The sequence below is a fragment of the Ambystoma mexicanum genome, chromosome 3p (assembly GCF_040938575.1).
Source record: "Ambystoma mexicanum isolate Mex_15411 chromosome 3p, UKY_AmexF1_1, whole genome shotgun sequence".
In the NCBI taxonomy this organism is placed as follows: Eukaryota; Metazoa; Chordata; class Amphibia; order Caudata; family Ambystomatidae; genus Ambystoma; species Ambystoma mexicanum.
In genome coordinates, this window is record NC_090925.1 from 756,296,969 (window position 1) to 756,322,175 (window position 25,207).

Below are 25,207 nucleotides of genomic sequence, written 5' to 3' on the forward strand. Positions count from 1 at the left end.
TGACAGCATGTTGTACGGGCAGGGCAGTTTCACTGGAGGAGATAGAGACATCTTCAACAAGTGAGCGAACCATGGCTGTCGGGCCCACATAGGGGCCACCAGGATCATGGTAATTTGTTCCTGGTGCATCTTGTGCACTATCTTGTTGAGAAGGGGAGTCGGGGGAAAAGCGTAAACAAATTTCCCTGACCATGGAATCGATAGACCGTTCCCCTTGGACCGGTTCTGGGGGTACCTGGAGGCGTAATCTTGGCATTGAGAGTTTTCCCCAGAGTTGCGATCAGGTCTATTTATGGGAAACCCCACTGTATGAAGACGTCGAAGAGGATGTCTTCTTGTAACCGCCATTCGTACTCTACGGGCAGGAGGAAGTCTCTGCTGAGTTTGTCTGCTAGCAGATTGAGTTCCCCTGGTACATGTTGTGATAGTAGGAACATGTTGTGTTTGAGAGCCCACTTCCAGATGTTCTGGGACAGCTTGGACAGTCCTGGAGAGTGAGTGCCCCCTTGCTTGTTGAGGTAGTACATGGCTGTGGTGCTGTCTGTGAGGACCATCACTGTCTTTCCTTGTAGGTGTTCCTGAAAGGCTTTCAGTGCTTTGAACATCGCTAGTAGTTCCAGCAGGTTTATATGTTTGGATGCTAAGCTCGGAGTCCACGCTCCGTGAGCAGTCTGATGGGATAGGTGAGCCCCCCATCCTGTAAGGGATGCGTCTGTGGTTAGAGTGGCTTCCACTGCGGGTGTGGCAAAAGTTTTCCCTAATAACAGGTTTTCTTTTGTCCACCACCGTAGCGAGAGAACCAAGGCCTGCGAGACTACCACTAGATCGTCCCATTGTCCGCTGGCCTGACACCACTGGCTGTTGAGCCACTCTTGCATTGGGCGCATGCGCAGGCGCGCGTGAGGTACCAAATAAATACATGACGCCATCATCCCTAGCAAGCGCAGAACAAACACATCTGTTTGGGAAAGCAGTTGCTGAGGCCCTAGAACATGCGAAGAAAGAGTTTGATACCATCAAGACTCTTGACCAAATTTCTAGGCCCCCTAACAGACGCGGCTACAGGTCTACAGTCTTTTGGGTATTGGAGAAGCATGTTTCGTAAAAATCCCCTGTTATGAGCCAGTCGTAGAGGTAAGGGTATACCGGGATGGATAACCTGCGCAGGTGGGCCGCTGCCACTGCCAGTACTTTCGTGAATACCCTTGGTGCAGATGCTATCCCGAAGGGTAGTACTCTGAACTGGTAGTGTTTGTTCTCTATCTTGAACCTGATTTATTTTCTGTGCGCTGGCAACATTAAAATATGAAAGTATGCATCTTTCATGTCCAGTGTTGTCATGTAATCCCCTTGTGATAACAGTGGGATTACTTCCTGCAAGGTCACCATACGAAACTTTTGGGGTTTGACAAACTTGTTCGCTGGGCGCAGATCTAATACAGGGCGCATGGTTAAGTCCTTTTTGGGTACAAGGAAGTACACTGAATAAATACCTTCTGTTACCTGAGATAGGGGGACAGCCTCTACAGCTTCTTTTTTCAGTAGCTCTTCTACTTCTTGAAGAAGAATGGTGAGGTGTTCCGGCGTCATGCGTCGGTTCCGTGGGGGTCTGTACTTCGGAGAACCGTTGAATTCAATGCAGTATCCGTGGGCTATGGTGGATAATACCCAGCGGTCTGACGATATTCCCTCCCATGCTAAAAGGAACGATGTTAGCGGGCCCCCGACCGGTGATGCATGGGAGGGGACCCGAATCTTCGGGTCATTTGTTGGTATTGGGCGTGGAACCTTTGGGGCTGGAGCCGCGACCTCTTCCTCTGCAACGGCGTTGGCCTCTTTGACTGAACTGGGTGTTGTTACCCTGGTTAGAGGGCCAGTTGGTAGCAGAGTAAAATTGCTGTTGGTTTTGCTGCTGGCGTTGGCCACGAAAGGAGCGTCTATTGCCATAGCCGCGTCTGTTAGGGGGCCTAGAAATTTGGTCAAGAGTCTTGATGGTATCAAACTCTTTCTTCGCATGTTCTAGGGCCTCATCAACTGCTTTCCCAAACAGATGTGTTTGTTCTATGGGTTTATTTATCAGGGAAGCCTGGGTTTCCGGCTTAAATCCCGAATTGCGCAGCCAGACATGGCGTTTGAGAAGTATTCCCTGAACCAGGGAACGGCCAGCCGTCTCTGCGGCATCTAAGGAGTTCTTTACGATGCCCTGGTTTACAAGAGTTCCCTCTGAGATTGTAGCTAACAGGCGTGAACGCAGGGGTTCTGGTGCGTCCTCTGTTTCGCTGCGCAGCTTGCTCCACTGCGCATCTGCGTAGCTAGCTAGTAGGGAATTGTTATTTGCAATCCTAGTTGAAAAGGCGGCGGATGTCGTGATTCTCTTCCCAAGTGCATAGAGCTTTTTGTCCTCTTTGTCAGGTGGTGCCTCACTAGTGGATACTGGTACACCTGCTCTTTTCCTTGTATTAGTAACTACGAGGGAGTCCGGAATAGAATGGCCTCTGATGTACAAAGGGTCAGAGGGCGAAGGGCTGAAGAGCTTTTCTATCCGAGGGTTGACCCCTCTGACTAAGGCAGGATTGGAAAGGGAAGGAGTTATTCTTCTCTTTATAGAAGCCAGGAGTGGAATAGACTGACTAACGGGGGCTTTTTCTTTAATAACTTTCTCTACAAAGTCTATGTCAGGAAGAGTCTCCCCTGTGTCTATTTCAAAATGCGCTGCTGCCTTGCGCAATAGTGCATTGAGTGAAGGTTGGTCATCTATGGGAGAGGTGTTTCCAATAGGTGAATCCTTCGGAGGAGAAGGGTGAAAGACATCAGGGTCTGAGTGCACTGATGGGGATTGCCAAGGCTGCACTGATGGGGATTGCCAGGGCTGCGAGGTAGCTGTATCTTCTTCGAAAGCTCCTGCACTAGTGTAAGGATCTTCTTCAAACCCCTCTTCCTCATGTTCTTCCTCTCCACCCAAACACTCATCATCTTCCTGGAGGTATTGCTCCTCTTCAGTGAGGTCATATACGTCTGTAGAAGGGGGAAACAGCCTAGGAATTTTGACCCTAGGGTCATCCTGGGGCCATTCTCTTGGTCTTTTGGGTGTGGGTGGGTTTTGGTTTCCCAAAAACCTTTCCTTTTTCTCCATACAAGAATGGAGTCTTTCAAGGGTCTCATGGGGGACCCTTGAATAGTCTAGAGGGGGGAAATCAGTGTTTTCACCTTCAAAATGCTTAGAACGCTCCCACAACGTCGAAGAAAGGTTACCGTCGCCCTCTGAAAAGCCCTCCGATAGTTCTGACGTGCCCTTAGATGAAGGGGGCAGTTCCTGGCTACTCTTGTGCTTTTTCGGCGTTTCCATAGCTTTTTGTGCGGTATTCGACATTTGTTTCGTCGTCCGCTTACGTTTGTCTTCGGAAACAATTCTCGCCAGGCTCTCGACAACGAGGTTGTCAGTAGAGGACTCTGGTGTCGACGTTGCCTGTGTTACACGTTGTTCCTCGACAGCCGCTCTATGGAGCGTTACGTCGGATTATTTTGGGGTAGCGCCCGTGTTTGATGAAAGCCCAATCGCGACTGCGTTTGCGGGTGGGGCTTGAGACCCTTACGGTCTGAGGTAGACGCCGGAGTGCCCTGCGTCCCCTTCGGCGCTGATGGATCCTTCGACGAAGAAGAGCCGTGGGTTGTGTGCTTAGGCCTATGGGGTCTGTGTGCGTCCTTGTCGCCGGGGTGTTCATCCCCATGAGCAGGGCGTGAGCCGAGCCCGTCGGGGCTGGGGACGGACGTCGAGGAGCGCGAGCGCTCCTTCTGGGGCTTAATGACTTCCGTAAAGGACGTCGAGTTATCACCCTCCTCGTCACTTTCTGTAACAGCGGCGGCGGGTGAGGAAACTGACTTCGACATAGCGTAGTCCGCCCACCTCTTAACTTTGCGTTCTTTAAGAGTTCTTGGTTTCAAGAGCTTACAGGCCGCGCAGCTGTCCTCCTTATGATCGAGGGGCAAGCAACGATTACAGAGCTTGTGTTTGTCCTTCCAAGTGTATTTGCCCCTACAGCGTGGGCAAAACTTAAAAGGTGTCCTCTCCATAGCTGAGGCAATAATAACTGGTGATAACAACCCCAAGGGAAAGATAGGGGAGAAAGAAAGACATTCTCAAAGAGAAGATAAAAGTTCGAACCCCCACTCTCCCTACTGTATGTTGGCTGGCGAGGCCAGGCCACGTGTTCGGCAGCGCCGAAGGATCTCCTCCGTCTCTTCCCCTCCGTCGAAAACTTGCTCGGCGGAGAAACAGCTTCACAGCTAACGTCGAGGGGAGGGATCTTTAATAATATAATAAGTATAATTAAGGACCGAGGTCCGTAGTAAGTATTTGCAATGTCTCTCTAGGAGCTCCGCGTAAGGCGACCAGAAGCTGGGCGGAAAAAAACAATCTGAGGGACCTCGACGCGTGAGGGATTATGGGTACAACGCACGTCACTATAGGGATAGTGTTACAGACACGCCTTGTCGACGTCCCCTTTTCGACTACAAAAAACAAAATGCAATACTCCGCAGTGACCACTGGATGTCGGACCTATGCACAGCATGTGATTCTAAGCAGATTAACAAACATCAGAAATATATATATATATGTGTGTGTGTGTAAAAATAATGGTTTATTTTATACATACACAGGTAAAGAGAATTCTTTAGAAAGGTATGTACTATCAGAAACAATAAACGCAGTATACAAACCAATACAGTACCTCTGGTAAGTAAAGCACTGTTTAAAACACTTTTAGAATAGTAGTATGCAATTCAAGGTAAGCAAAAGCCACTTTGTATTAAACTATGTCACTTATTCTGTTTCACGAATAATACAGTTACCCTACCAACAGCAGCAAGTAAGTATCTTGCAACATGTGTAACTTACTCTGTTTCAGGAATATTATAGTTACAATGCCAACAATAGCAAGTAAGAACACCTGTAAGAGTTCCTCCACAGAGGCCGTATGCTTTAGATGTCCTTCCCTAATCTAGATATGAGTGTTCTCAGAGGCAGAAGGGGACACTGGTGGTCCAGTGGCCAGCAGAAGGCAAAATAAGATCAGGCACAACTGTAGGAAATTCCGAGTTCTAGAGGATATCTTCTATAACAAGTAGGTACAGTACTTAAAAGTGGGTAAAAGGGTTCAGGACCTTCATAGAAGGCTCTCTGAATGCGCACCAGCGTTAGGCCTGGGCGAACCTGTATGGGTGAACTCCCAAACGTACGAATCCTCACCCTAGCCACACAGGAGTGACACAATGGGCCTCATTACGAGGTTGGAGGTAGCCTTGCCGGTTTTACCAGCAAGGCTACCTCCAAACTCGCATCCGGGTCCGGCACCCACTTATGGGCAATTACCAGTACCAGTAATTGCCCTTTCGCGGGTGCCGGACATGGTACATCCCCATTGAGCCCCATAGGGCCCAATGGGAATGGGGAGGGTGGTAGCACCGTTACTGTTAATAACGGTACTGGTGCTACCATCATGTTCTGCTCGCGGGTGCCGGTACGGCCACCAGGTCAGACCTGGTAGCTGCAAGGGCACCCGCGAGCAGAACTCCTAGTATTGCGGTACGGTAGCAACAGTGCCGGTACTGATACCGGTGCCGTTGTTGCCTTACCGCCATACTTGTAATGAGGCCCAATGACTTTGGGTAAGTATTACCTCAAGTCCCACAGTACCTTAGAGGTGAAAAAGATGATGCAGGCGGACACCCTCACAATGCGCCTTGAAACACTTGTGTATGGACGTGTTATAAATGCCATATCATATCCTATCATGCAGCAGCTACAGGAATCGGTCTTGGATTCTTGAGAAAGGACACTGGATGGTATTTTGCAGCAGCAGTTGAGTGGAAACGCTCCCAGCAAAGGAAATCTTCATTGCCTCTCATGGCTTTGTAGTTTCATAGGCTTTCCCAGGACACCAGATGAAGAACGGTTGTTGTCTGAACAATTCACCTCACTTTCTCAATCTAGCACTCTGGTGAGGGGACTTCAAGGAGTGGAATATTGCTTCTGGAGGTCTGGAAGGAGTCCACCAAAGTTTCAAAGATATTTGTTCTTCAGAAGATGATGCACAGCACTCAGCCTCGAGGTCCCAGGATACTGGCGGTGTGCAGCCCAGAAAGGCTACCACTCATTGTGGGATGGCTCAAAATGCAGATCTTCTTAATACTGAATGATCCAACCAGTCCAAGGGTTGGAGCCGTCCTCTTTGGGGCTTCTCTGTTGCATGGAAGAAAGGATCAGAATAGCAGTGGTCACTCACCAGGTATCTCTTGTCACCGGAAGTAGCTACAGGCGTCTTCTCTTCTTCTTCCTCATCCGATTCAACTCCAGCGGTTGACTTGTTTTCAGCCTAAAGATCCAAGGTATTTATCCTGGAACCCAGCCAATCAGCACTCATGCTACATTCAAACTTAGGTTGGAACTGGTTCCAGGCAGGGATTCCACAAGACAAAGGACTGCAGGGCTTCAGACTCCTCACTCATTTCATGTGTTCACAGACACTCTGGCGCTTCGGCGGGCTTCACAATGGGAGTCCTGCAGAACACAAAATCAAACCAGGAACTCCCCCACCCAGCATGTCAGAAGAATGACCAAGAAAAAACAAGCACACAAGAAATGGCTAAAAAAGAATGCAGCCACCATTTTGGGTCAATGGTAACCCTTCTGTGCATTATTGTGTCTACGAACACAGCCTGTGGGTAAAAGTTACACAAAAGTCGGTAGAACATGTCCACTGTCACCAGCCATTCAAGTATGCCTGTCACTGTAACAGAAATATTACAGGGGCAGTTAGAAAGGGGATGGAGTGCAATCCACGTAAGGTGGGGTGTGCTGATTTTACAATGTAAAATGTAGAAGGGATAAAAAGTACTAGTCTAACCGTGGAAACATTAGTTCTCACAAGGAAAATAAGAGAAAATAAATAGGGAAGCCCAAGGGGCTCCCCAGCAACACTGCACAGAAAGTGCTGTGTGCTGCAACAGTGTAATATGTCCAAAAGTTGGAGGAAAGTATGAATCCAAAAATATAGTATGGAGGGACACAAAAATGACTCCCATAGTGAGAGTTAAAGGATGGGTGAGTGGGGGGAAAAGTTACCACTAACCCAGGAACATAGAAAAGATATCCACAAGTATAGCAAAAAGTCCTGGGGGGCTCGCAGGTGAAGCAGATTTGGCATAAAATGAAAAATCTTCCCTAACTATACCCCTTTCTTGATGTCCCTACTTTATTTGCTATTGCTATTGTAATATAGTCTATTTGACACATGCTCTCCACCAACTGCGGATTAGTCGTCGACTCTTGTTCCACTGCACAACCGAAGATGAACTGGGGATGCTCAAAGAGTCTGAGGTTTGCCTAATCATTGATAGATACAAGAATGCATTTTGTGGGAGGCAGCACCCTTCAACAACCTAGCCCCCACACCTCTATCTATGGCCATTGAAAGCCTGACACCAGAGGAAATCAATACCAAACAAAGGTTCAATCCTCTATGAGTACTGGACAAAGGACAAATCCACTTTCAGCATCAGAAAATGGACAGTCAACACAAGACAGTGAAACACCCTGTTGTCAACAGCCTAACAGAGATCGGGCCACTGTGAACGCCAGCTGAAAGTCCATCTCACTCGCAATATCAGACAACATACCAACAGAGCACAAATCAACAATTCAAATATCAGTACAAGACAAGGAATTAAAACACCATCCCATTAAACCAAGGACATAGCCTACTATTTTAATACCAGAAATGGGCCTGGTCCTCACCAATGTCAGCCTAAGGGACCAAAATACAAGCAATACCAAACCAGGGCTTAACTACCATTAAAAACAGATTTGAGACAAACCTACTATTAACACCAGACATCATCAACAACATGCAAGTCACCAATTTATCAGCATCACCTGAAAACGGACCAACCCACTAGCAACAACAAATAAGTGCTCAGCCACCGTTATTATCCAACAAAGGACTAATGCACTATTAACAAAAGATAAGGAAAATGCTCGCAATCAGCTCCAATCAAAATGACCAATGTGAATAATATCAGACTAGGAACCAAATTACCATTAGCACCAAAAAGGGATATCTTGCTAATGTCTACCATCCCCTCCCTCCCAATCATCTACCAGAAGGTACAAACAGCCCAACAGTATAAGTCAAGGTACAACATACCGCCGGGCACCATACAAGACATAAACCACCATGAACGCCTAAAATGGGAGGAATCCGCAATCAACACCAGAAAAGGGACCCTCCTACTTTCTATTCCAGACAAAGGATCTTCGGTGGTAGATGAGGGACCAAAGCCACCACTAATACAAGTGAACATTCCAAATCATTGTCAGTGTCTGTGAACAAGGAACCACTGGCTATTAATACAAGACAAAGAAGCAATATCGCACCAATGTTAGTGATGAGAGATACTGACGCAGCATCAATGCCAGGCAAGGGATCAACACAACAGCAATGTCAGACAGCAGACCTAACTACAATGTGAAAGTCCAATTTATTGGCAAGGGCAGGAACATTGTTTAGGAATTTGCATCCTTCTGTGCTCTCCACCAGCATCCTATTCCATTAGACAAAGAAAAGCAATACACATGTCATTGCTATCCCAAGGTGAAAATGATTCATGTCTCTACTCTCCTCCCAAGGATCATTCAAGAAGGCACAGAATTCTAGTTCTGGCTGTGCACAGTGACCAGTAAGCCAGAGTATACAAATCCAATCTGTGTGCAAGGTTTTCCCCTCTGGAGTTATGAAATTCCATTTCAGGGGACACTGAAATGAATGCCAGGTTCACATCCTGAAGAAGATAAGCACTCAGAATTCAAAGCAGGCCATTCTACAGAAAAGGCACGCAAAGCACTAATCATCAGCCTGAGCAACCATACAGCAGGGATCCCACCCCGGTGTCCTCACCTTCTCTTCTTGCAGCTCAAGTTTGGCCTGGTAGATCCTCAGCCGTACGTCATCAAGAAGCTCCAGGGACTCACTTGGGAATGACAGTGGCACTTCACTCTCCAAGGGGGACTGCAGGGTCACGTCAGTGAGAGGCACAAACCACTCACACTTGTAGCCTTCCTGCTTCCTGAAGAAAGGTGGGGACAGATCAGTCAGAAGTACTCATCTTGGAGATGATGGAGTTAAACCACCTCCCACCCATAATATACTTGCTGCCAGCTTCCAAAGCACATCAGTATGTCTGCAAACACCTATCATGGCCCCCACCATCATAGGGCAAGGATGGATTTACTAAACCTAACATGGCCAGCACATAGGGAACTAGTGGATTTACTCACACCTACCATGGCCAACTCCCTCTCCTATAAGACACTGATGTATTTACCCCCCACTTAACAGGGCCCCCTATCATTCCCTTCCAGAGGATATTGATGGCCTTATTATGCAATTAAAATGGCTGCCATCTCCATTGGCCACTGGTCAATTTTTTCATACCTTTCATCACTACCAGCCTCTGACACAGCTCATTGACAGGTCCACCGACAACGAACATGCAAAAATCACGGTACCTTGTATCAATTTGACCAAATCCTACACAGCCAAGTGACAAGGAAACCTCAAGGAAATGTGGAACACAAAGTCCTACTTCACACCCACCAATCAGGCTAAAGATCAGCCAAAGGTGTATAGTCTGCAATTGTGAAAATCCATGAGGATTTACTCTGCTCTGTGGATGAAGACCACAAAGCAGCTACAAAACCTCTCGACCTGCGTACATCAACAAGGTAGATGATGACATTTTGGTTAAGCAATTGAGAGAGAGGATCTGGGCAATTAACTTCATCTGAAAATTGATTGTCATACTCCATAACCACAGAATGCAATTAGAATCAGTCAATCGACCACGAAATTGCTTTCTACGGCATGCTCCTTTAATCCCTTCTATAGCTCTTACGTTTCAACATCTATATGGGTTCTGTGACAAAGTCCCATGCCTCAAGCCAGGGGATGTAACTGAGAAGATCATGATGGCTGGGGACTCCTAACCTCACAGTATGTTTAGTCTGAAGGTGTTAAAAGGGTGTTACCCAGTCCATCCCAAGGCTTCTGTGCCACAATATCCTTACATCCTTGAGGAGCCCTAAGCCAGCCTGGATGGAAACCCCCAATCCTTAGACTGGAGGTTTGTGTCAGACCTGCTAAAGGGCAAGGTCCTGGTAGGACTTGAACAGACCTTGCAATCATGATGGCAGCCAGTGTTACTTGTCAATAACCACCAAGTAGAACTTGTTTCACCAACCAGGAATGTGTTTGATGGACACTGTGAGTCTTTTTCTGCATCTCCTCTTGGGAAGCCTACCACGGGTGTCCGCAACTTGAATAGTGGAAATGTGACAGCTTAGTTTAATCAGAGACACGGCTCATGAGCCACACTCTCCTGCACAGAGAATTGCAAGTCTGCTCTGTGAGGTCTCGTGAAGCATAGCCTAAAATATTAATGTTAACAAACAGCTAACCCCAAATGTACAGAAGCCAGGGCCTCACATGATGAAACCAAGATGGTTGGTTAATGAGTTAAAGCCTTTGATGCAGACCTGCAGTGCTGTGTGCACCTCAAGTCAACACACCTGGGGGATTGGTAGTCTCCCTGCAAAACGACAGTCACGGGCAGCAGAGGCTGAGACAAGGATAACAGTTCTCAAGAAATTAAAGTTAATGGCCCTCATTCCGAGTTAGGCCTACAGCATGGAGTAAATAGCTCCATGGTTGGCAACCATGGAGCTATTTACTCCATGGAATACTGGCATGGTGAATGGAGTAATTACCGGTCCATTCCAAGGTTGGATGGACCGGTAATTCCCCATTCACCATAGCCCTTCCCCATCTCCATTTCTGCCCCCATAGGGCTCAATGGGAATGGGGAAGGAGGTAATTACAGCACCGTAAATTACGGTGCCGTAATTTACTCCAAGGTCACTTTGCGGGCCCCGTAATTTACTCCTGCTAAAAGCAGGAGGTAAAGAGGGGCCCGCAAAGGGAACTCGGAATACGGAGGTAAGGGATTACCGCCATCGGTGCCCTTACAGGCGGCGGTAATCCCTTACCTCCAACCTCGGAATGACCCCCAATGTCTACAACGCTGCTCAGTCACCTGTGGGGTCTCTGAGGGTTTGAGTCGCTCTCCAGTCATCTTCCACCTCCATATGGAACTGCTGCGGTCACTCCTACATAACCCCAACATAGTGATACACCAGTATGCAGATGATACACAATTAATGTCAAGGGCCCACAGGAAGTTGCTCACCCCCATTCCTACCTTGCAACCATTCATACGTGGATAAAAAGTGCATCTTCAAAATGTAACCTCACCAACACTGAATTTTTACTCCTGGACCACCCCTCCAAGCAGGTGACCACTCAAAGGTGGCTGGACAAGCAATATGCCTGGACAGATTCAAATGCCACCTCACACACAGCAAAATCCTGAGTCTTTTGAATAGCAATCCATTCTTCCAACAACACATCGAAAAAAGGTTGAAACAGCTTAGTATCAGACCTCTCTACTCCACAAGATCAAGCCTTTTCTTCTAACCTAGGACTTCCAAATGATGGTGCAGGCACTAGTGATCTTGTATTTCGATGGGTTAACGTCCTCCTTGCAGAACTCCTAGATGCTCACATGTCCCCCTCAAAGCAGCTCACCATTCCATGGCTCGCCTCATCACCAGCTCCAGTACAGTTGACCACATCAACCCCACATTGCACAACTTACACTGAATCACCATCTTGAATATGTTCTTGTTAGAAACTGTCTGCCTCACCTACAAGGCAGCCATTGCTTGTGCAATGACCTACCTGATGGGCAAATTAAAAATATTGGCATATGGTCATCTCGCTTTAAGTTTAATACTAGACTGGAAGCAAGACTCACTCACAAGGAGAAAGGCAGGAAACAGTCCTTCTCATGTTACTCTCTGGTCCTCTGGAATTATATCCCGAAGGTAATCGAGACTGCTCAAAGTGTCCTTTAGTTTAGGTAAGAACTGAAGACCTGGAACTTTCAGTAACACCTTGGTGAAACATAGATTGTGTCAATCTTGTGCACACCCCCATCTGTATATTGTCCTGTGATAATTATTACTAATGTTTACCTGATGAGTCCGACATGACTGATGCTCTGTAGGAGTACAGGTCTGAGCAGTGGTTAAAGAGCCTGCTTAGCCCTGCACAACTACTAAACCATCAGGGATTCAAATCATAAGGTGAAACCAGCAAAGCCCTGCAGGCATAACTCCTCTGCCTCTTGGAAGCAAAGGCCAAGGGCAGGTTATATTTTCAGGAGAGGTTTCAGTTGATAACGATAGCCACCAAACGGCTTTAATACAACTGTTTCAAAATAAATAAATGTTTCATCAAGTTCAATAAAAAATAATAAAATAATGAATACGACAAACTATGTAAAAACAGTACAAACCCACCTCTGTAAAAGAAGCAGAGAATGGCCCTCATTAGGACCCTGGCGGTAAGGGGTTTGCGCCAGCGTTAGCTGCGCCGACCCCTTACCGCCAACTACGAGTTCCCATAGCGCCATGGTCATTTTTCCGCCCGCTTTTTGCGGGCGTAAAAATCCATGGCGCTATGGGACCTCGGTGTTAATTACGCCACCGTAGTGTACGGTGGCGTAATTAACACCTTCCCCACTCCCATTGAGCCCTATGGGGCCGAAATGGGAATGGGGAAGGGTAAATGGGTCAATGGGGACTTACCGCCCCGCCGACCTCGGAATGGGGCGGTAAGTCCGCCATCCGCCATGGCGTAAAGGGACTTTGCGCCATGGCGGAAAAGTCCGCCGATGGCGGAAAAAATCCGCCAGGGTCGTAATGAGGGCCAATGTATAACTTGGTGTGAAAGGGAACTCTGGGTTGATCTGCAGGGGTGTACAGGCCTGAGACTTGGCAAAAAGGCCAATAGTTCAAGGATATGTCTTTGTAGAATAAAGGTAGAGAAGGGAGCTTGATAGTACACTTTGCCGCTAGAAAGTGCACCAGGCGTCCAAGACCTTTTCACAGTATAGTTCCTTGTCTTTTTGGGTGCAACAGCATTGAGCCAAGCTTTTAGGAGATTTCTGAGGGGGCGATTCAGCTTCAGGTTGGTGAGCTGGCTGACGGGATTCAACACGCTGTGTGATCTAGGCAGCAATGGCACATGGCACAGAAATGGTTGGGACATGCAGATGATGTATCTCACAAGAGATTCAATGCGAGACTCAGGGCCCAAGCTGTTTTATGACTTCTGGGTTGCTAAGAGTCCCAATCCAGTGTCTCCAGGGACAAGGCGAGTCCTTAATTTTGCACATTCATTCCAGGAGATTGTCTGACACTTAAAGGGGCTACTTCACTGTTAAGACGGATTTCTGAACTCTGTCCTGGAGGCGCAGAGGTTCAGAAGACCAACCTAATTACTTGGAACAGGGTAACCTCTGGACAAGCCAGACCAATCAGGGTAGCGATCGCGGCGGTCAAGACTAGGTCTCAAGAGGGGTGAGGGTGACTGAAAGCCCGCAATGAGCACACAAAGCAAGGACACTTACAAATTACTCCAAACAGGTGTTATATTAAAAATATACACACATTTATTCCAAGGCCTTTGCAATAATGACCGTAGCGAGAAATCACAATAAAACTGTAGTAAACCATCATATACCAAACCAATACAATATATATACAAATACAAACGAGTCTAAAGCGTTAGATGCACGAAATGTGTAGTCCACCTAGAAGGGGAGGAAAACAGGCAGTGCGAAATAATAATTAGACCCAGTCCGCCTTCAGAGGCACCTAACTAAAAGGAAGTCCAAGCCCTACGAAGAGTGGAGCCTTGTGCTCAAAAGTACCTGCACACGCTGGTGCCAACGGGCAAAAAGGGGAGACTCTTCGAGGGAATCAGGCAGTTCAGTTCGGTGCACAAAAGAAGATGAACAGAGTTCCGCGACTCAAGCGCAGCCTCCACTCTGGGCAGAAGCAGAGCGCGAGTACGGAAAGGCGTGCTGTTTAACACAGCGGGGAAAAGCTATGGGCTCCTGCAGGAGGGCGACCAGTTCCTAGCTATGCTACTCACCGGTCCCCGATGCAAGCAGACCCAGGCTTCTCCGCGCCAGTTTCAGTGCTGGCAGGTTCAGGGGAGCAGGGGATGCCTCGTTGTCGTGTAGATTCTGCAACAGCAGAGTTGAGTTGAGGGCGTCCCAAACGCAGTGAACCCGCACAGTTTGTTACCACAGCAGGGCAACGGAGTGGCTGTGTGTATCTCAGCCAAATGTACACTACTCACTTCAGACCTGGGAATGCCAAGTGTACGAATCGTGTGAGAGTGACAAGGACTTGAAATACAACACAACCTGACGGCGGTTACAGAGCAAGACTCCTGGGTAGGCTGGTCAGTCTGCTGGATGGCCCAGAGACACTTCTGAAGGCTTATGTGCAGGAGATGGTGAAGATGCCGAGAATAGCTGTCCCCGCTATTCCAAGGGTCAAAGTACCAGTACAGGCCTTCTGGTTCGATCAGAGGTAGAAAGGGTTTCACAAGTTGACAGCAGTGCAGAGGAGCAGTCCTTCAGCGGGTCACCAGCAATTCCTCGGTTCAGCCTCGTGGTTGCAGGATACTTGGCTCCTGTATTCCTTTGTTCATGAGAACTCAGGAGATCGACATGGTAGTGGCGTTTCCAGCCCCCTCTTATCCACGGTTCACTTCGCGCCAAAACGGAGGGAACCCAATGGGAGATCCGCTCATCAAACACTCACACCATACGTGGACCTATCACGGACCACGGTGGTCCCAGGCATTCATACCACATTAGACTCTCTGGCACCCAGGATGTGTATAGGGACCAGACATCCCAGCCCACATCCTGGAGGCCCACACAAGGCCTGTAGAAGCCCGCAAAAGCATATGTGTTTCGCTGGAAAGTACATGCCCAAATAAGGAAGGCCCCGGGTCGGCTCGACCTGGGGGAGGTGAAGGGGGCAAGACCGTCAGCGGACAGGACAAAGAGCCTCGTGGCCTGGCCATTTTGGGAGCCAGGCCACCATTTTGGGCTAAGCGCACGAAACGCGCTTACAATGCCAAAAGGAGCTCAAAAACACAAGAAATGATAACTGCCACCAGTCCCGTCCGTGATTCACTTGCACCGATCATTTACAATCCAAGCAGAGTATCTAGGGCCTGTAGAAGTCTAGAGACCCAAGAGAGCAGTAACTTAGCTTAAAGTGCCCTCTTGTGTCATGTTGCATGAAAGCTGCAACATGATAAAGAAACTACGGAAAACAGCGTTTCCCGGTACTGACTGTCTTAAGGGCATGTCAGTTTCCCCGTAAGAATGGAGCGAAAGCCCAGAGGAGTGCGACTGAAGGCTGCACTTCTCTGGCAAAGTCTAGATCATGGTGAAAACAACAGCAAAAAGTTTAGGGGTTGCCACATGGAAGGAAAATTACCCACAATTGGGAAATCTTTCCTAACATTCACCTACAGGAAGCAGGATACTGGTTCCAGTGCGCAGCCAGCAGAGAGGGCTTGGTCCAACAGCATTGTCACTCTAACGTCCGTAGGGATGGTAAGGAGGCAGAGCTCTCCTCTCTCTTGGACGCTTCTGTCTTTACCTCTGTGGCAGAGGACTTTTAAATAGACTGTACTCCCAACAGAGTACCCAATGAATCCTTCTTTCAGAGTCCAAAGATGAATCAAAGAACAAGGGTGTGTCGAAAGCAAGCCTGCTGTAAGGGGTCCAACGTTGTAATAAATGACAGTTGCCTTCTGTCATCGTACCCAGGGTGCCTTATACAGCATGAAATGGGAGGACAGGAAGTGGTAGAGAGCTCTAACAGAAACCAAGATGATGCAACTCCACTCTTGGCCCACTTCTCCCATCTGGCTACTCTAACTCCGTCCCCTTGCCATGGCTGCTGACTCCAAGAGAACAACAGTAATCTGCACCCTGGGGTGAGTGTGTTTTGCTATGCTAGTGCTGCCTATGAGGATCCCATTCTCAGGAGATCGCCTGGGAAGAGTTGCGGGGCCCTTTGAGGGAGGTGTTACTGTAGGAGGTCTGAAAGACAGCATCCTGGCCATTGTTCCACATGGTAGTTGTGGTGGGACCCAGGGAAGTCTCTGATACACATCTGTGCTATCACAGTTGCAGTCCTGTTCAGAGAAGTCACTAGAGTAATTTCAAATTTCTATGGATGTATAGTTGTCTGCTCTTAGTAGTCACCATGCCCCAACACGGCTTGGCTTATATTTAAAGATTTAAGTGCAACCAGACTGACAACTGTACACAGTTATTACATTTTGAAGCAGACGTGTAGATGTTTTAAAAGCCAGCTTTGCCTGCAGTACTTTTGTGTTCCAGCAGCTGTCAGGAATGCATATGACCTTTGAAAATGCTCTACAGGGCTGGTAATAAGGGCTCTAGAAGGCTGTCCCAACAAAGGGACATGGGCGCAGTATAATTTTGCCATGGAGCATTTTTGAAAGGTGGTCTGATTAGCAGAGCCCCCTTTTGGAAACAGAACTACCCTCATCATTGTATATTAATAAAATCAAAAATGCTAGGGATCTCCCGTTCTTGACAGATGGCCATTCTGTCACAATGACTTGTTAAGTTCTCGCTACCAATGTTTTGCTCTATGATCTGTACATGGCTCCACTGCGATCTAAGTTTGCACTATAAAGTTATATAATAATAGCAATGACAATACTGCAAAACAGTCAGTAGATGGTTCCTTCAATAAGAAATCATGAAGTCTCTTAAAATGTTCTTGGTTTAGGCATGTCCAGATCCCACATCAGAGTCCAGCGGAATACCTAGGCCTTTGACTTCAGGTTGTGGGTTTTCAGGCTGACCGAACCTACTTCTACCAAGTCCATAGTAAAAGTCGTCTGAGGCCAACACAGTCGTGAGCATTAGAGAGAAAGTTGGAGACATGCATGAGTGCTGTCTTGCAAGGTAAACCCAGAAGGGCTTTAGTATACCAATTTGGGTTGAAATCGGAATCCGTGTAATGAGCGCTCCGCACCATCTGTATTTTATGGGAAGTGCTTCACCTTGATCAGTGGGAGGCGTGTGTTGGGCAGTGTTAGTGATGCTTTTGAACCATTGTTGTAGCCAGTGAGCTCTCTGATTGAATATTGCAAAATTCCCTACAAGATGTGTGCCTCCTCGTGTAGAAGGGTTGATGCATGTCCTTGCAAGCCGGCTCTCTGATTGGGCAGCATCACTCCTAAAGCACAAAGTCTGAGTGCCAGCAGGCAAAAAGCCGGCCCCTTTCAACAAGGTTCCTCAGTAAGGCTGCTGTCTGAGCCTGTCCGGGCTTGGGAGGACCGAGAGGGCCCCTCCATCTCCCCCTCAGCACGTCACACTGCACCACCACTCGGCATCATGGAACACCCAACCAGCAGCCAGCAATTCCACAAACCTGTGTCTTTGGAGTTGTGGTCTCCCACCAAGACTACCTGTGAATCATTTCCTGGACACTGTTAGGCCTTTTTACTAACTCACACAATGATTGAGCCTACGTGTGCCTATGCCATTCTGCCTTACTATGCCCTACTATATCCTTTATTATTAATGCATTTCTGTACCTTTTTGTAAATTCAAATCCTGGAAAGTTTTCAACATCTCTTCATACCATTTTGCATTGCATTTTGTACCTTTTGTAAATTAGAATCCTGGTGTGTTTTCAACATCTCTTCGCCCCATTTTGCATTGCATTTTATACCTTTTGTAAAATGGAATCCTGGTATGTTTTCAACATCTTTCACCCCATTTGCATTGCATTGTGTACCTTTTGGTAAACTTGAATCCTGGTGTATTTTGTTTCTATTGCATCTGTTCTCTATTTTCTTGACTACTGGGCCACCTGGTCAGTTTGTGCCTGTGCAGTCTGCCTATATCTTCCATCTGATCTCTCTGCCACATCTATGCACTCACTATCGCCCCTATTTACTCCAACTGCTATTCTATTACCTGTCCTCTCTCCCTCACGAAGTTTGGAAGAAAAAAGGTAAAAAAAGACATCCTGACTGCTAACCCGGGTCTACCCATTGCAGACACCTATGTCACCGCAACCTACAGACAGTTTGTCACTGATATACTTTTTCCTGTCCTCTCCTTAGAACTTTTGACCCCTCATCTTATCTCTCCTCTTTCTCCTCTCACCTCTTCTCCCATTAATGGTGGCGCTAGATGGGAAGTACTCTTGGCGGGCTTCTCATCATCCAGGTGCATCATTAATGTCTATCGCAATGGCACTATTGTGGCTCAAGGTCCTCAACCCAACTTCCTCCTTTTCGACCGACGCTTGCCATCCCTCATCAACTTCCTTGCTACACCTGCTACTCCTTCTTCCTCTCTCTCTGCCCTCCCCTCCTCTGAGTGGTGTACCACGCCCCTATACTCCTCAGAAAACCTTGAAAGGCAGTAACCTGCTGCATTTAGCCACACGTAATGCTTGCTCTGCTATCAAGCACTCAGCTGACATCTTCCTCCTTCTTGAAGACCTTGACCTCGATATCCTCGCTCTTACCGAGACGTGGTTCAATGCCAGCTCAGTCACTGCTTTTTCTTTTTTTTAACATCTTTTTATTGGCATGTTGATATAACAAAAAACAGTAAAACCAAAAATACACCCCTAAATGAAATTCACCCCAGTCCCCTCCCACACTCTATCTTGTGTGCTGACCGGTGTCCAGTCAAAGGTTCGAATCCAAAAGGATCAAATGCCATAGGGTCGAATCAATAGGACCTAAAACAAAAGTGTCGATTTTTTTTTTAAATATATATATTTTTTGGGGTTTCCGTATAGGAAAAAAAAGTGGTTTTTACCTCAAAAAAGGGGGGTTTACCTAAAAAAAAAATATATATATATTTTTTTTAAATCAACCCTTTTGTTTTCGGTCCTTTTGATTCGACTCTTTTGTAATTCGATCCTTTTCATTCGAAACTTTGACCTATAACCGTGCTGACCTGGAAAGATTACTTATATTTAAATTGTTCAATTCATCCCCAAGATGCATAGCTGCTGTGGACAGTAGGACTCTCTGTAGTCATTGTGTAGAAAAGACAATACCATCTGCCATTCCAGCTTGGATTTATTTTGGTCTCCTTGTATCAGATATATGACCCTCTCCAGTGAGACAAAGTTCCAGACCTTGATAATCCAGTCATTCTCTTGTGGGTTACGGGAGACTTCCAATTCTGAGCGATGACCAGTAGCGCTGCTAAGCTTAGGATCGTATATGCTTTACTTTTGGATTCCGGCCACGAGGGGCCAGTATGTTCCCTTAAACATAGCAAACTTTTTTTAGCGCCCCTTTTGGTTTGAGTTCCGAATATGCATTGAATATTATTATTGATTAGTTTCTAGTATGTTCCCAATTTTGGGCATTTCCACCATATGTGCAGCCGATTCCCCATACGCCCACAATCGCTCCAACATTTCGGGGAGATGTTATGATTCATTTAATGTAGGTGTTCAGGAGTATAGTGCCATTGTGTCATTTGCATATACCAGCATTCCCGAATTTGTATCGATTGTGTACGTTTTGGAATGTCGGCCCAAAGTTGTTCCCATTCATCATCTGAGACTGGATCTCCCAGTGTGGTTTCCCATTCGCGTTTGTATGTGTGGACATTGGAAGAGGAGTTATCTCTTAGTATAGGGTGGATATTAGGTTTTTGTCCCCGGGGTCTGAAACCAGAAAGTTTTCAAATGCTTTGAGGGATCACGTTGCTGCTTACTTATTGGGAGGCGCCATTAACTAATGCTGTACATGAGAATATTGCCATCTATGGTCTTCCTTTAGGGCTAGTTCATGTTTACATTGATCAAACGATTTTATTTTGTGCCCTTGAAACATGTCCCTCAATTTTTCACAACCTGTCAATTTCCAGCGAGGGAAGGAGCCTTTGTCAAGACCTGTAGTGAATTGCGGATTATGGAATATCAGGGAGAAGGGGGACCGGAAGGAGGTAATTCAGTGGAGTAGGACTGCCTTATCCCATTGTCCTCGACTAATTTTGTGATTGTGCTTTTGTGCATATTTTGTGGTCGCTCTTCTTTGGGTAGCCATAGGATTTCAGCGAACGGGGTCCATTTGGATCCACCTTTTGCCCAATGTTTGGGAAAACCAGTCTTTAGTGACCCGGAGTTGGGCTTCTTAGTAATATCATAGAAAGTTCAGGAGGCCCAGCCCCCCTTGCATGTGGGGGGCATCAGTGTCTTTAGAGCTATTCTTGGGGGCTTATTGTTCCAGATGAAGGAAGCGATCATTCTATTGAGTGTCCAGAAAAAGGAGTGCAGAACATGGATTGGGAGTGTCTGAAAGTAATAAAGGAATTTTCTGGAGTATGACCATCTTAATTGTGTTGACTCGACTCAGCCATGAGACTGAAATCGGACCCCAAGTACGGAGTTGCTGTTTAGTTGTTGCCAGCAATGATGTATAGTTTGCGCTATATTGTTCCGTCAGGTTCCATGTTAAGGTAATCCCCAACAGTTCTATGCCCCCCATGACCCACCTGAAACTCGTGGCTGCTTTAGCGCACCTTAAGCCTTCTCCTTCAAATGACAAGTTTAAGATTTTGGATTTATTGATATACATTTTTAACCCTGCTACCACGCCAAAAGCAGCAAGTTCCTGCGTTACTGCTGGAAGCGAATCCTCACGATCCGTCAGTGTGAGGAGCATGTCGTCCGCATAGACCATTATTTTATGGTCTACCCTCCCTGAAAAAAGGATGATATACCTTGGATGGGCCCGGTGGATCTTATTCTAGCTAGAAAGGGTTCCAGGTGTATGGCATATAGCAGTGGTGAAAGGGGCCATCGCTGTTTGGTGCCTCTGCTCAGCGGGACTGTTTGGGATAGATGATTGTTGATGGAACGTCTGATCAGTGGATTTTTATAATTCGCATGGACTTTGCTCAGGAAAGTGGGTCCAAACCCCATCTTATCCATGGTCTCAAATAAAAAGGACCATTTGACTCTGTCAAGCGTTTTTTCCGCATCTAATTAGAGGAGGACAGCCAGGACCTTTTTCAATGCAACTTTTTCTATGAGGTGACATGCTCTCGGGATGTTCTCATGTGTGTGTCGTTGCGTGATAAATCCTGCCTGTTCTGGATATATTCATTTTGGCAGAATTGTATCCAGCCTATTGGCCAATATTTCTGTGTAGATTTTAGCGTCAGTGTTTATGAGGGTGATTGGGTGGTAGGACCCGCAGGGTGTTTTATTCCTTCGCTGGTTTAGGAAAAAGGACCAGTTTTGCCTCCTACACTGTTGGGGTAATATGGCCTCTCTTACTGGAGGAATTGTATAATTGGGTCAACTGGGGGGCCAAGACCGATTAGAATGTTTTATAGAATACGCCTAGGAAGCTGTCCAGGCCTGGGGATTTATTTTGGGGGAGGTTTCTGATCACGTGTATCACTTCTTTCTTTTGTGATGTATGCCTCTAGTGCATCCAGCTCCTCAGGAGTGATCCTGGACAGTGGCACCGACTGCAGATATGCCCTTTGTAGGGGCCAGGCAGCCCGATTGATATAGCGTGGAATAAAAGCTGGTGAACTGCGCTGTGATTTCAGGGGTCGTAGTCCCCCTGATCCCGTAGGGATCTACGATCGCTTGAATCGATTCCGATGCCGCCTTTAGTTTAAGTTGCCTATCTACGAGACGGTCAGCCTTATTAGCATTTATGCAGTACTTTTGGCACGTCCATCGCAGGCTTTTCACAGCTCTCCTTGTTTGGAGGAGATCAAGTTTTCCTTTGATACTCCTGTATTGTTTTCAGAGCTTAACCCCTGAGTTAGTATCCATTTTCAACAGTACTGCCTATAGTTCTTGTTCTATTTCTACCTCTAGGACTCTCCTCTGCTTTCGCTGGCGGGCCGCCATTGCTATCAGGTTACCCCTACATGCTGCCTTGAAGGCGTCCCATACCGTGCTTTCCTCCATATCAGGACAGATGTTCAAAGTGAAGTATTCTTTTATTTTAAGTTCCAGTTCATCCTGCAACACTGGGTCCACGAGTACCCCGTTTTGAAAACCCCATCTCCAGGGACAGTTTTTTTTTGCCTGATTTATATTGTCACTGTTATGGGGGCGTGATCTGAGTTCTATTTCTGTGATATTCCCCATTAGTGTAACAGATTATCAAATAGAGTTGATCTTGGAGAAGGACTTGTGTACGTGTGAATAAAATGTGAAGCCTGATTCCTCCCCACGTAGCGATGCCCACGCATCGTTCATGGCCAAAAGCCACATTTTTCCCTTGAGTACCGGTCAGGGGGAGATTGACCATATGACGTTTTTGAGCTCATGTCTCATGTCTCCCACTGTTTCTGGCAGGTTCCGAAGGCGTATCTTCGATCTGTGGGATCTATTTTCCAGGACCTCGCACTGCTGCGCTACATTACGGGAGACCCTCGCTAGGTCTTCCAAGGCTTCATCTGTTCTCCTGCTATCCTCCACCACCTCCTGGAGTGCCCTTTCTGTGGTCTTCATGCGTTCTTGTGTTACAATCTTTTTTTCATCTCATTAAGGGCTTGCTTCACCTCTGTGGTGAAGTTTGTAAACAGTGTCTGAAAGGTAGTGGTGAGTCTGTCTTGGAATTAGTTGAAGCAGGCCTCCAGGTCTACTTTGGAAACTGCCATGATAGGTCAGCCCTGTCCTCCATATACTCCTGTGGCTCCCAGGATGGGGGCTGCTGGGGGTGGTAGTGGGTATCCAAATGTTTAGACCAGCAGCATTGAATTGTGCTATTTCGAAGGGGTGTTGTCTTGGCCCGCTTATTGGGGGTTCCTTTCCCCTTGCCCCCCGGCATTGGTCACATTTATCACACTGTGCATGACTGAATGGGTGTTATGTTTGCCCCAGGGGCCTTCAGGGTTTTGGTGGAGTTGCGGCTGAGCTGTTACTTTTGTTATGCAGGAGCCTCCTGTTAACTGTGCAAAAGACGCCCTGTTTTTCTTCCACCGAAATTTGTATAGTTTGCCCATGGTTCCCTCTTCAGGTTAGGACTGCTGCTGATTGCGTGTCTCCTGTGCTTTGAAGCAGGTTTGTAGCCAGTGTACCCCCGAGCCCCTCCTCCCTCTCCACGTGTTGAGTGTTACGGCCAATTATTCCTCCAGTTAGTGGTGTACAGTGTATATTTCGGATGGGGGGATCCCGCTGAAAGGTATTAATTGCAGGGCCTCCTGGCGGGGTCTAGGTATGGAATCTGGATTTGCCACCTCACGTCCAGGATCTCTTCGGTCCTCTCTGTGCTGCCGGATTATGGGCTCTGAACCGGGGCAAGTTGGCGGGAACCCACCCGAGGGGCCCCGATGGCACAATCCCAGGTGGGACTCCTGGTTTGTGTGCCTCTGCTTGTTCAGGCTGCTTCCTCTGGGCCGACCGACCGTGGTGAGGCCTGCCATAGCCACCTCCCTCCAATTGCGGGTGTCCCTGTGCTAGCAGGCCTCTGCGCCCTGACCTGACCCGGCCAGCCCTGATCCCTCTGGTCCCGGCTTCTGAGCCCCAGGGCACAGCCCAGCTTCTGTCCACCCCACCGGATGGGGTGCTCACCTCTGTTTCTCGGCGATCACGCAGCGGAGCTGTGCTTCCCTGTATCCGGCATCTATTCCCACTACGCCGTGTTTCAGTCCGGCCAGCCTGCACAGCCGCCCCGGTTCACCATCCTTCTCGATTTTGCCTGCATTTTACCGGTCAGTACCCTGTCTCAGCATACCGTACTTGTCTCTGAGTGCTTTCCAATAAGTATTTGCTGCATTTATGTAGCCTTTCCAGTGCTTGTAGGCCTTGTCAGGGACAGAGCTTGGTTTGCTCTGTCATCACTTCCCTGCCACCGACTTGGAATGTTGTGAAAATCCAGACACTGCTTTTGACACCCTTCTCCCTGATGGCTACAAGATCATCTCCAAGCCCTGCCCTAACCGTGCTGGCAGTGAGGTTGCCCTGATCTTCCCTGAGTGGGGGACTACGACCCCTGAAATCACAGTGCGGTCCCCCTCATACCCACCCAGCCATACTCCTCCTTCCAGAGCCTGGTCTGCAAGCTGGCCATCTCTCCCACTTCCTCCCTGACCATTGCCACTATATACAGGCCAGCTGGCTCTGCCACCCTGTTACTCTCAGAATGGGCTGCGTTCTCCTCCTCTACACTCACATCTACCTCTAAACTCCTTCTGCTGTGTGACTTCAATATCCACCTTGACTCCTCTATCACAGCGTCCACTGTCTTCTGTGACCTCTGCACCTCGCTCTCCCTCTCCATCTGCTCTCCACCCCACTCACCACCCCACTCTCCTGGTCAGATCGCTCCCTCCTCTCCTCTCACCTGGGTCCTCTTTGCCATCTGACCGCACCTCCCCCTGCTCTGCCATCCTTGTTCATGGACATCCGCCCGATGAAACGAGTGTCAGCTGCTGCCTTCGCATCTACCTTCATCCTTCACTCCCCTCCCACGACAGACTCTACCTCGGACTGTGCTCTCAGCAACCTCCATCTTGCCATCACTAACACACTCGACATTCTTGCCCCAGTCATGAGGATCCGCCTGAAACATGCCACCAAGTGTAACACCTTGTACGATTCTGAACTTGCAGCCTTGAAACTCAAGTGCAGTGCTGCAGAACGAAAGTGGCAGACTTCAGGCTCACTCTCTGACAAACTGGCCTGCCGCCTTCTCCAGTGACGATTCTCCATTCGCTCCAAGAAAAGGGCCCACATCCACGCTAGCATCTCTGGTGCTTCCAATAACACAGCTGAAATCTTTCAAATCTGCAAGGAACTAGACAATCCTTCCACAGTCTGCACCTCGCCTCTTCCCGCTCAGGCCCTCTGCAATGCATTGGCCACACACTTCATTGCAAAAACTCAGGACATCCTGAGCACTCTCTCTTCCTATTCCCCCTCTGCTCCTCCCAGCCCCCTGCCACCTATGGCCTCCCATCCTCCCTCATCCACTCTCTTCTCCTTCTCTCCTATCACATCGGATGAGGTCACTAGAGTTGTCCGCTCTATGAAGGTCTCCTCTAAACAGATCTCCCTCTGTTCCACTAGAACTTTTAAGTACAATATTGCTTTCCTTGCCCCTGCACTTGCTGATTTCTGCAATCACACTCTTACTTCTGGGTCTTTCCCCTCTTCCCTCAA

At 47.7% G+C, this 25,207-nt stretch overlaps 1 protein-coding gene across 1 annotated transcript in view; it reads right to left on the reverse strand.

Moving 5' to 3' along the window:
• LOC138580811 (active breakpoint cluster region-related protein-like) overlaps nt 1–25,207 on the reverse strand; it is a 392,929-nt gene that overhangs the window by 226,763 nt on the left and 140,959 nt on the right. Inside the window, exon 10 of the mRNA XM_069651664.1 lies at nt 8,955–9,123. Coding sequence (XP_069507765.1) covers nt 8,955–9,123 — 169 coding nt within the window. The remainder of the gene's footprint in view (nt 1–8,954; nt 9,124–25,207) is intronic.